This window comes from Gadus morhua, chromosome 8, assembly GCF_902167405.1.
Source record: "Gadus morhua chromosome 8, gadMor3.0, whole genome shotgun sequence".
NCBI lineage: Eukaryota > Metazoa > Chordata > Actinopteri > Gadiformes > Gadidae > Gadus > Gadus morhua.
Window position 1 is genome coordinate 3,292,317 of NC_044055.1, and position 12,458 is coordinate 3,304,774.

At 51.3% G+C, this 12,458-nt stretch overlaps 1 protein-coding gene across 1 annotated transcript in view; it reads left to right on the plus strand.

Annotated features, from left to right (window-relative positions):
* Positions 1–12,458, plus strand: part of lig1 (ligase I, DNA, ATP-dependent) — a 38,652-nt gene that overhangs the window by 13,640 nt on the left and 12,554 nt on the right. The window contains exons 8-18 of the mRNA XM_030362711.1: positions 1,968–2,054; positions 3,273–3,329; positions 4,482–4,540; positions 5,183–5,296; positions 5,569–5,735; positions 6,158–6,234; positions 6,784–6,875; positions 8,067–8,166; positions 8,283–8,368; positions 9,897–10,012; positions 11,475–11,570. Coding sequence (XP_030218571.1) covers positions 1,968–2,054; positions 3,273–3,329; positions 4,482–4,540; positions 5,183–5,296; positions 5,569–5,735; positions 6,158–6,234; positions 6,784–6,875; positions 8,067–8,166; positions 8,283–8,368; positions 9,897–10,012; positions 11,475–11,570 — 1,051 coding nt within the window. The remainder of the gene's footprint in view (positions 1–1,967; positions 2,055–3,272; positions 3,330–4,481; positions 4,541–5,182; positions 5,297–5,568; positions 5,736–6,157; positions 6,235–6,783; positions 6,876–8,066; positions 8,167–8,282; positions 8,369–9,896; positions 10,013–11,474; positions 11,571–12,458) is intronic.

Below are 12,458 nucleotides of genomic sequence, written 5' to 3' on the forward strand. Positions count from 1 at the left end.
AAAAAACAACAACCCCCTCAAAAAAGAATGTTGTATTCATTTTTCCACTGCCAAATCCAATCCATACCCGGTATAATAAACCTGAACCGTTTTTGATGACGACCTGCTGACATGACATTTCCACTCCCCGGTCCCGTATAAAGCCCCCCCCCCCCCCACACAGTCAAATCATATTTCTCTCCCACCCGTCCACGAGTCAGCAAAGCGAGCGCTACCTCGACTCCAGCACAGCCATGACCCCATTCCCCGTCATGTCACAGGTTCAGTGATATCGCCAAGTGATGAATGCAATTCCATGTTTGCTCTTTCGGTCTCGCTATCCCCCCCCCCCCCCCCCAACGTCGGCCCTTTCTTCTTCCCCAGCTGCCCATTGATTCTCCATGGCGCTGGCGGATGATTAATACAATCTACACTAAGGCACTTGTTGCACCTCGTGTTGTTCAAGTGTGACGGGAGGCAACAAGAAGGCCCCCTTCATCACCAGTTCAGTAGCAGGAGGTCAACAGCATGCCACCAGGGGCTTCCAGCAGGTTAAACCTGGAGGCCCTGAGTGTAGGCCTACACCACTAATACGGTCATCAGACAGGAGTTTTTCAAAAATATTGAACGCAACCTTGGCTGGAAGCCAGTCTCTTCTTTCATCCGCGTGCTCCTGCCATACTTCTCGGCAATTTCACCTCGGTTCAATTTTCACACCTTTTTCAAGCTGGGAAAAATCAATTTTGTTGTAGAACTCTGGGCTCCGATAAGGAGTTGATAACGCTGAACAATAATTTGGCCGATTGTTCTGGACGGCTACATGGATTGTAACTGATGGTTTTGATTTTGATTCCGTGTTCGTGCCTAAATGGGTGGTGCGGTGTTCAGAAAAGGGTTGATGTTGTAAAGATTTTTATCATATTGAGGCAGACGTGTCTCGCGTTGTAAGAGGTCCAAACCTGATATTCTTTAATGGTATTTTCTTTGTATCTTTTGGCTTGTGATCACAGTACTCCAGCATCATCTTTCGTACTTTCCCTCCCTCCCGAATTGAACAGCATACAGTAAACAACATTCAGTAGTGAGTAGGCCTTTGGCTGATGCTAGTTTCTAGCTACAAAACACTTACGGAGCTGATGCTATATAAACCTGTGTTTTTTTGAGAACATTGCCTGACAAATGCAGAAGGTGTATATATGAATATTAAGCAGTCACAAGCAAGAGCTACCAGCTCAGCTGAAGATAAAAACACCCCCCCCCCCCAAACTCAAATAGACCCAAGTCCCGTGCAGAAGAGACGAGAATAATTCCTCCTTATAGACGCTTTTCAGTCTGAACACACCATCTTCAAGTTCAAAACAATAACAGAAATCTCCTTCACAAAGTGGTATTCCACATTTAGTCGACTTCGGTTTGTCTTGACATTAGAATGTATAACTGGAAGCAACACGAAAGACTCAACCTTTTTATGATATTTCCCTTGTAATTAACGACACCGCTTTTTTTAAAATCAAAGATACTTTGGGAAGCGAAGGCTTATTGGTGGAATGCCGTCGACTCGTAAAAACGCGGCTCGTACACCAATGTAGCAGATTGCATGACATAAAATATTTTGTTTGCTTTGCTGAAAGAGCACCTTGAATGTATCCCGGCACGCTTTCAGTACGTCCTTCTCAGACGCACTCACCTCATTTAACTTCCGCGCTCCAGTGCAAGCACATAAACTCAAGCAAGTTGCAGAGGGGAAAGGCAATGCTGCGACTTAATGATGTTTCCCGTTTATTGGCGGATATTATCAGTCTGCTGATGAATCAGAGGGCTCTGCCTGCGCTGCTGTTTCGCAAAGTCACTCGGTGGTTCTGACTTCGCCCCTCTTCAAGAACCTTCCTCTCTCTGTTATTCCTCTCCCTCTGGAAGATGCGCATACTCATCTCCTCTCGGTTGCACCAACGAATTTCACGTTGCGTTTTGTCGTTTTCTCTCCTCAGTGACGTGACTCCAGGGCAGAAAGACTTTGACCCGTCCAGGCCCAACTACCACCCGATAGACCACGCCTGCTGGGGGCGGGGCCAGAAGTAAGCCGCACCCACACCGTGTCGTTGCACCCACCTTCAGCTTCCGCCACGGGAGATCCTCTTAAGTAGTAACCCGACGCGGGTTGAAGAGATGTCGATAGGAGCGGGGGTAAAAGGTTGTTCGATAGCGCTTCAGTTTCACGGAAACCCGGGATACACCATTACCACTTTCCTAACTCGATACCAATTCCAAGTCCATTCCAAGTTTGCGGAGTCAATTATTCAACTGTAAATTCTGCAGAACGCATGGAAATGTTTATGTATGAAAGGAACAAAGCTAATGGGATGAAAGGAACCTCTTTAAACCCCGATATAGTCAACACGTTGGAAAGAGATGCAGTCCTCGTTTCGTCTTCCTCTTGATAGTCCCAATAAGGGAGAGCCCAGGCCTAAGGCGCTGAGACTAAGAGTAGAAACAAAGCAAATCTAATTAACCTAGGTTAATTGTCTCTGCTGTCGTCGTTCTGCTGGCTGGCGTTGCCCCTACGCTCCTAAAGGAGCGGAGGAATCTCTGCTTTCCCTGACGACACGATTCATCTCCCTATCGCTCCCGTTTGTTTAGCTAGAGGAACATTCACTGTTCACTTTGTACGGCTGACATAGTGGTGGAGTGTCTAGTCTTGTTGTAGCTCTGTTGTTGCCCGTTGGGGTTGATGGATCTGAATGAGTTACAAATGTAAAGTTTAAAGCGAACCATGCAAACTCTTCCTTCTTCTGTTCACACCGGTCCACTGGTGCCCGATGCGAGGGCCCTTTGGGGTCATAAGGCACCATCAAATAAGTACTGAAGCACGGTTATATCCGCACCGTATCCCACGATGCATAGCGGTTCTCGTTGTTCATCAGAACCGTCCAATAGAAACGCTCGAGACAATGCCGGCTGTTTAGGCAGATGAGCGGTCACAGGGAAGACGTCCAACTCCAGCGTCTCGCTCATGGCACCGGTGCACGTCGTGCTCATGCTCTTCCGGTACACAACCCGTGCCCGGGTTCCTCCTTTACTTGTATCCTCGATAGTGTACTTTAATACAACCTTGCACGTCGTCCAGTCATCCCTGGTGGTCCAGGGGATGAGGGCAGGACGTGAAGCCGCCCCGTTTGAATCAGCGATGGGCGGCATGAACCTGTATTTGTTCCGAAACAAAGAACGTTTTCCTTTTCTTCACTCCGAGCGTTAACGCCACGCCTTTTCCCCTCTCTTCATCCCTTCTCGCTCAGGGTGCCGTACTTGGCGGTGGCGCGGACGTTCGAGAGGATCGAAGAGGACTCCGGCCGGTAAGTGGAAGCGGAGGAGGTGAAAGTTGAATCGAACAAAGAAGAAGTTCCCCTCTCTTCCTGTACTTCTTCTATTTGTTCTCTCGGGGTCATTGGTCGGAGCATAATGTAATCCTCCTCTCTGCGGGGTCCATTTGTGCGTTTGGCGTTGCTCCCGGCGTTCTTTAAGTGCAGGCGGGGGCCTCACGGGGGGGTCAGAAGGCCATGCTGCATTAACGAGGCGTCATGGCGATGCAAACCCAATTACTTCAAAGGGGATCAGAGGAGGAACCGTAGCCTCTTGTGTTACCTCCCCCCCCCCCCACTCACCCAGACCACCCCACTAATTGAGACGGGGATATGTATACAGATACATATGTCTAATATACAGTGTGTCCGAAAACGAACTCGCCAAACACACTTTGAAGCGGCTCGGGTTTCCCGTCTGCCCGCATCCTCCTCCAGACAAATCTCATTTCCTCTCCCACACCACAACCCCCCCCTCCCCACCCCCCATCTCCCCCCTTCCCCTGCACTTACTCCTCTCCTTCCACCATGATGGCTTCACAACAAAGTTAGCCGGCCCTTCCATAGTCTCTCTCTCTCTCTCTCGCTCTCTGTCTCTCTATCTCTCTATCTCTCTCTGTATCTCTGTGTGTCTGTCGCGCTCTCTCTCTCTCTCTCTCTCTCTGTCTCTGTCTCTGTCTCTGTCTCTCTATCTCTCTGTATCTCTGTGTGTCTGTTGCGCTCTCTCGCTCTCTCTGTCGCTCTCTCTCTCTGTAAGTGATCCGATCGGTTTCTGCTCTCGCTCTGTGTCGCCCCCTCTCACTAAATTGGCAAAACAGACATTTATGTTGCAATACACACAAAAGATTCAAGAGTATGATGCAAATTGAAAGGTCTAAAAAAAAAAAAAATAGAACACATCTCTAAAAATAGTGCAAAGTTCCTGGCTAGGATTATAATATCACAGTGAGGTTTGGGGCCTTTTAATTAGGGTTGTCAAGGAAAATGAATTGTGTGAGGATACACGGCATTATGGCGTAGTTATATCTCTCTCTCTCTTCCTCCTCTCTCTCGACCTCTCTCCCTCTCTCTCACTCTCTCTCCCCCCCTCCGCTCCCCCCCCCCCCCGCTCTCTCTCTCCCCCCCCCTCCGCTCTCTCTCTCTCAGGCTGAGGAACATTGAGACGCTGTCCAACCTGCTGCGGTCCGTGATGCTCCTCTCCCCAGGTAAGGAGACCCCCCACCCCTCCACTCCCAAGTCATAAAAAGGAGACCTAAGTGAATAGATGGAGCTGCCGCCCCTACCGATGGGAAGTCGTTATTCAGGGTAATATGGTGGAGAAGTACCCCCCGTGTCCCCCTTGGACCAGAGCAGCGTCCTGATTGGCTGAGATGAACGCCCGGCGGCTCGGTTCAGGAGGGAACTTTGACATGTTTTGATCACGTTCTCTGAAAGGTGCACTGCTCACCTTCTGGCGTGATGCATCGTGCATACATTAGCTGTGTTCAAAATCGTTCCCTATTCCCTATTCAATCAATATTCCCTATATAGTGTTTATGATATAGTGCACTATATAGGTAACGATCGAACGAGAATTCGGACACTACGCTTAACATTTCGAAAACATGACCGCATTGCATTTGTAGGGAACATCGTATGTAAACCACTTCGAACACCTCTACAAAATAGCGAGCACCCGATCTAGTGCGCTATATCCGTGATAGGGAACGATTTCAAAGTATTATGTGTATTATTAGATTCCTTATTTTGTGTCCTTCAGAGTTGGATTACCTTGGTCAGGCACAGGATTGAAGGGGGGAAACTGTGTGTGTGTGTGGGCGCTAATGTGTGTGTATGTGTTTTTCCAGATGACCTGCTGTGCTGCGTGTACCTGTGCCTGAATCAGCTTGGCCCCGCCTACCTGGGCATTGAGCTAGGAGTGGGCGACACGGTCCTGATGAAAGCCGTTGCCCAGGCAACCGGTAATACACACACACACACACACCTGCATATAGCCGTACCAATAAGCCGACACGCCTCATTCATTCGTTCAGTCACTCTCATAGTATTGAGCGCGAGAGAGAGAGACTATGAGAGTGACTGAACGAAAACGACACGCAAAAAACAAACCCTCACACACTATGACACACCTGGCCTTAATCGCCAATCACGGCTCCCCTCCCCTCGCTCGCGCCGCGCCGGGCCCGCCCGCGACGTTTACCCAATCTCGGGGATGTGGTTTTGTTGTTGCCAGGGCGACAGTTGGACAAGATCAAGGCGGAGGCGCAGGAGAAGGGCGACCTCGGCCTTGTGGCGGAGAGTTCCCGTAGCAACCAGCGCACCATGTTCCAGCCCGCCAATCTCACGGCGGTGGGGGTGTTCGCCAAGCTGAAGGAGATCGCCAGCATGAGCGGGAACTCGGTGCGTACCAGCAGGAAATGGGTTTCACTTTGAAGTTCCCGTTGGGAGTTTTTTGTTTATGTTTGTCAAGGGAGCGGGAGAGGATGCGGTTGGTGGAGGAAGTAACGGCTTGATAGGCAATTTACTCCGGTGGAAGTAGAGCCGGCAGTCTGACAGAATGTGCCCAGTAGTGGGGCGGGGGGGGGGGGGGGGGGGGGCATATTTGTCACGGAATGTATATTCCTCGCCCGTTTGTTTTTTTTGTCACTAATTTATTTGAACTCTGTTGAACGTGAAAATCTGTTCTTGCCGGTGTGGCACACGAACACTCACGCTGTGCATTCTTCTCTCTCGCTCTCTCGCTCTCTCTCTCTCTCTCTCCCCCCTTTCCCCCCCCCCCCCCCCACTTCTTTTAAATCTCAATTTCCGCCCGGCGACCGCAGGCCATGAATAAGAAAATCGACATCATCAAAGGCCTCTTTGTGGCGTGCCGCTTCTCAGAAGCCCGCTACATAGTCAGGTAACACACGCGCGCTCGCAAAGACACACACACACACGACCCCACACACACACAAACCTACACACGCACAGAGACCGAGAGACACGCACACAGACTCACACAGTCACACGCACACAACCCCCCCCCACAGGGACACACACCTACACACACACACACACACAAATGCCAACAGACACTCACACACACTGACTCCCTTGCTCCACTGCGTCTCCAAGCTCCAAGCGTAAAACACGCGTGTGCTCCAACATGCCAGTGGATCTTGGGTTTGCTCTTGACGTGGCGACCACTCACTCTCCCGCGAGGAGTCCGCTGTGAACCAAATGCCTTCCTCCTCTCACGTCTGTTCCCGAGTCTGCCCACTGCTCAAGCACACGGCCGTTGTCATGGGTACCAGTTAGTTTTAGAAACGTCAGTGTTGGCCACTGCTTGTGGCTTGTGTGTGTGTGTGTGTGTGTGTGTGTGCACACTCACACCTTCCTTTCCGTCTCCCTGTGTGTGTGTGTGTGTGTGTGTGTGTGTGTGTGTGTGTGTGTGTGTGTGTGTCTCTAGGTCCCTGGGGGGGAAGCTGCGGATCGGGCTGGCGGAGCAGAGTGTCCTGGCCGCCCTCAACCAGGCCGTGTGCCTGACACCCCCCGGCCAAGGTCAGCCCCCGCCCCTCCCCCCCCCCCGTGCCCCCCAATACACCCCCTCCCGAGGGTGGGGTCCCCGTCGTGGCCGCTCTCCCTTTGAGTGCGCTGCTATTCCCAGAAGCGTTTGTGCGGCGGGCCGATGTGGAGGTTTTGGCGATCATGGTAATCAGCGGCCCGAGCGTCGCGGGGTGCAGCCGGGTGCACAATGCCAGAGCCCCCCCCTGTGCCCACAAGCGATTCGGCCTAAGTGTGTGTGTGTGTGTGTGTGTGTGTGTGTGTGTGTGTCGGCCGGCCAGTTGTTGTTACCCTGGAATGCTAAACAGCCTGAGTCGGCCCATCACCCCCCCCCCCCCCCCCCCCCGAGTCATCTCTTCCCCCCCCCTTCAGTCGGGGAGCGTCTGAAACCAGAGCAGGCGAACGCAGAGGAGGTTAGCCTCCGCCGCCGCCGCCGCCGCCGCCACACAATGAGCCCTACCGCTGATTAATTAGCATGCGGATCTTACTCGCAGACAGCGCGGCGCTTTAATTAGGGTCAGCCAGACCACAGACTCCGCCGGAAAATTTACATTGATCCGCGGTCGTGTCGGGGAAATGTTTCTCTTTTTCTTTTTTTCTCTCCTCTTCTTTCTCGTCCGTTTATTTAAGCAGGTAGGTTAATTAACGACGTGTTCCCATTAAAAAAGCTGCGTGGCAGCGGCTACTACCGAGCCCCCCCCCCCCCGCCTCCACCATCTCAAATTATTTAACCAGGTGAAGCAGGAGCACATTAAAAGCCAAAGAGGCGTTTAAAACAAAAAAATGCATTATCCTTTTTATCCTTTTTTATTCAGGCCAGGTGGGCCTTCTTAATCGAGGTAAAACCGAACGGTTTATCATCGTTGGATCCAACGCTAATTAATTCATCCCGTTAAAACGGACGGAACGTGGACCGGCTACCCCTAACGAGCGCCACACGGCGCATCAATCAACAAGCGCGAATACCGCACACGCGTTAACCTCGGGACCACCAGCCGGACCCTAAAAACGGTCCTCGTTGTGCACGACGGCCCCACCGACGTTACAGAGCGCGGAGCTCGATAGCAGATGCGGTCGTCGCGTTGATGACGCGAGTGTGTTGCCATGGAGACTCTGGTTCAGATTAGGAGATGTTAATTGTGTTTCTGGATGCATCCCCCCCCTCCCCCCCCCCGTCGACGACGGCAGATTTCCCGCCCGCTGTACTCGACGCCGGCAAGGGAATGAGCACAGAGAGTCGCAGGACATGGCTGGAGGAGAAGAGTCTCATCCTGAAGCAGACCTACTGGTAACTAGCACACACTTTTTTTTATTTTTTTTTTACTATTGTTGGAGATTCATCCTCTTCCATCTCTCTTTTTTGATAACGTGGGCCCAAATCCCGGTCTCCCTTTTCTTCCTCAGCGAGATGCCCAATTATGATGTCATTCTGCCAGTGCTGCTCAAGGAGGGAATCGACGAGCTGCCAAAACACTGCAAGCTTACCCCAGGTAGGGCTGGCCAATCACTGCAGGCTGATACCTGGTACGCTGGCCAATCACTGCAGGCTTAGCCCCAGGTACGCTGACCAATTGCGACACAATGGAGTTGAATTGTGAATTCAAAGTGGGAGGTAGCGCAAATCCATTTACCCTCCAATTAAAGAAGGAATGACAAAAGGGATTGACTCCTCGTTATACCGGTTTTTATTTTACCTGTTATATGCACACAGGCCCTGGGGAAACGGAACTCGGGCAATTATTCCAAATGCCTGCATCGAAGAAATGGGTTTGAATAGTCCATTCCAAGCCCTGTTGTGACAAAGCACAGCTCCTCTGCATCACGTATCGACAAGCAGGAGGAACATCTTAGGTCCTACCGGTCAGCTAGCACGCTCTGAGCCACACCGCTTTATGACCACTCTAATATGTGTCCATACGTCCTTTATTATATCCTGCCTTCTTCTCTTTTTAATAGACGCGTTGCCGAACAGAATAGCCTGGGGGAGGTCTAAAGAATAAAGAATATCGCCTGGGTCTGAAAAGAAAATGGTTTAGAATCAAACGCGGCAATCTTGTGGTAGCTGTGTCGTAGTGAGCTAGCCTGGCTACTGCCAGACTCGGCTCAAATCGTAGCTTGCACGTTGGTCTGGGGAAGCTGCTGTCATCTTCTTCAGCACAAGAGGCGAGATCAACGGGCCTAGTTCAACTGATTATAGCAATTGGCTGCTTGCCGTTGCTTCCCTGTCGTCCCTTTGCTAAACCAGCCAACACACACACATTTCTTCCCGTGGAAGGGTGACAGGTCACGGCTGCCCCCCCCCCCCCGCCGGGGGGGGGCAGCCGTGTCCTGTCAGCCTTCCACGGGAAGAAATGTGATTTCATTAGCGTCATCCCCATAGCCAATAACGTTTTTAGGATCTTCTGTGTCTAGTTCATCTTCATATCCGTTTTTTTTTTTTTTGCGAGGCCCGGGGTGACCCTTATATTTCAATAAAAAGTTATTAAAGATTGGATATGAATGAGTTCCGGACATTCGAGTCCCGGCGTAAAGTTGGCCAACAAAATTTACAGTTTCCGCGGAAAAACTGTATTTTTAAATGCCAATGCATCATAGAAACCCAGAAAAGCCCTGTGTGCACACACACACACACACACACACACACACACACACACACACACACACACACACACACACACACACACACACACACACACACACACACACACACACACACACACACACACACACACACACACACACAGAGGTGCCTTCTGTTGCCGCTCCCGCACTCAAAAGCAGTTTGTCCCGATTTAAAGCTAAAAACGATTTTGTCGTGGCTGTTATTTTGTTCCTTTGTCACTTGGCACACGACCGAAACCATTTTCTTAACCGCGTGCTGGTCATGAAAAATGCATGAGCTCCCGGGCCGAGGCCTCCTGGTTGGAGATCTGTAATATTCTGCGCCGCTGAGCTGCTGCCTGTGTCTGTGTTGTGACCGTAAGGCCGGGGTCTTCTGTGGCTGTGCCCTGCCTCCAGGTGTACCCCTGAGGCCCATGCTGGCCCACCCCACCAAGGGGGTCGGAGAGGTCATGAAGAGGTTCGATGAGGCGGCATTCACCTGCGAGTACAAATACGACGGCGAGCGTGCTCAGGTGTGTGTGTGTGTGGGGGTGTGTGTGTCCTCGTTTGTGTGTGTGCACACACGGACGTTGGCGAGACTTAGTTTTTCTCATCATATTTTTTTTTATTTTGGCTTTTCACCCAACATATGCCTGCTGAATTTTGTATGCATTGGCCTTTGGGCTATGTGTGTGTGTGTGTGTGTTTGGATGCATTTGTGTGTGTGTATGCCTCTTCTGCTGTATAAATGATCACTTAAGCTTCTGCTGTGTGTGTGCGTGTGCATGTGCGTGCTCACTGACGCACCTCTCTTCCTCCAAGAGCTGGTAAAAGCTCTGCGTTCGCTTCAGGCTGTTGAGGTTAGAGCAGGCTGCCTCTCCTATTGGCGGTGTGTTTGTGTGTGTGTGTGTGTGTGTGTGTGGTCTGCCTGCCTGTCTGCCTTTAGTGAGACGGGAGAGAAGAGTGGAATAGAAGGAGGAATTAAAGCAACAAAGAGAAGGACAGTTGTGGACAGAGGGAGAGAGGGCGGTCAATACAGCGCCCGTAGACTGAATCCCCTCTGGCGTTGTTGTTAATTCTGCTACAGTCATGCCAATTAGGTGTCTTTGAACTGAAATGAGAGAGAGAGAGAGAGAGAGAGAGAGAGAGAGAGAGAGAGAGAGAGAGAGAGAGAGAGAGAGAGAGAGAGAGAGAGAGAGAGAGAGAGAGAGAGAGAGAGAGAGAGAGAGAGAGAGAGAGAGAGAGAGAGAGAGAGAGAGGGATAATGCATGTGGTGAGGTTGTTGTGAGGGAGAAGGGAGGCACTGAGGGTGTGACAGAGACACAGCACGTAGGAAGGGAGGGGGGGTTTGAGCGAAGAAGGGTGACGTACTTTTCTGACTCCCTGTGGTCCTCACTGCAGTAGTCATGACTCCACGCGGCCAGCAGGGGGCCTCGTGGCTCGCTGCTTAATTAAACCGTCCTCAGTGTGTTGCTGGTATTTTTTACATTACTGCCACACTGTGTGTGTGTGTGTGTGTGTGTTTTCACGTGCAATTGAAAGTGTTGCCGTTTGTTTTGATTGACGACCTTCGAACGGCTAGGAAATGGAGGTGGTGTGGGCAGGTGTGTGTGTGTGTGTGTGTGCTTCATCTGTGTGTGTGTGTGTGTGTGTGTGTGTGTGTGTGCTTACATCTGTGTGTGTGTGTGTGTGTGTGTGTGTGTTATTCAGGCAACAAACTGTGGGTCTAAAAATGGAAGGAAATGTCCCTCACTTGCCCATAATTGGGCCTAATGCATGCGTCCTCGATAGATCCCACAGCCGGCAGAGTGCTCATCGCCTCACTCAATGACGTCGCAAATTGCTATTTTACATTTACATTTAGAACATGGTTTAGAACGCCCAATGTTGTGCGTGTGCGTGCGTGCGTGCGTGCGTGTGTGTGTGTGTGTCCCCATCCAACCTTTTCTCATCAAAAAAACGTCCAAACCCCCCCCCCCCCCCCCCCGCAAACAGATCCATATTCTAGAGAACGGAGAGGTGCGGGTATTCAGCCGTAACCAGGAGGACAACACCAGCAAGTACCCCGACATCATCGCACGCATCCCCAAGGTACACCGCCTCGGAGCCGGTCCAGCTGTCTGTGTGTTTGTGTGGCGGGGGTGGGGGGGTGGGGGGCGGCGGCCCTAGTGGTGTTGTCTAAAGGGGCGCTGGTGAGGCAGACGAGGGTATGTTCCGCCGCTGGTGTTCACTGAATTCCCCCGGCGCGCTCCCACTCACTCACACACTCACTCCTTCACTTAACCCCCCTCCTGCTGCCCCCCTGCCTGAACCGCGCGCTCACTGCTCACGAGTCCTCGCGTGTCCTGCCCTCTGTGTCTCTCCGTCTCGCGTTTGCTGTCTGCTCCTTTGTCCGTCAAGGGCCGTTCTTCCTTTCACGTCTGTCTGGTCTTTCTTCTTCTTCTTCTTTTTTTTTTTTTTTTGCTTTGTAGTCCTCCTCTCCCGTGGTCACCACTCAGCTGTCTCCCCTACCTCTGTCCATGCCACTGAGTGTCCATTACTCAGCTTCTTCCTATTTCCATTCTACTCCATTCTGCCCTCCTGCCCTCACTCGTCTCCTCTCGGTCTCTTAATGCGTCCCGTCTCAAATGCTAATGTACTCAAATTAAGTTTGGGCGAGCTGTGCGTGTTTATCTTGGTCCGCTTGCCTCCCATCATCTCTCATTTGTCTCTTGGTTTGCTCAGTCACTCGCTCGCCTTCTCTCATTCTCCCTCTCGCTCTGTCGTCAAACAGTTGAGATAGTCTGAGGGGCCTCCGAGACTGAGCGCGGTCTCCGGTGGAGTGGTTTGTTTATGCTCCTAAAGGCACTTTAGCCGCGTGTCGCTTAATTTTCACCTTGAGTTTACCTTCACCTGCTGCCAGGGCTGCACGATTGATTGCATAGTAATCGAAATCTTGTTCGTTATCGATAATCGCAATAAGTGATCGCAATCACTGAA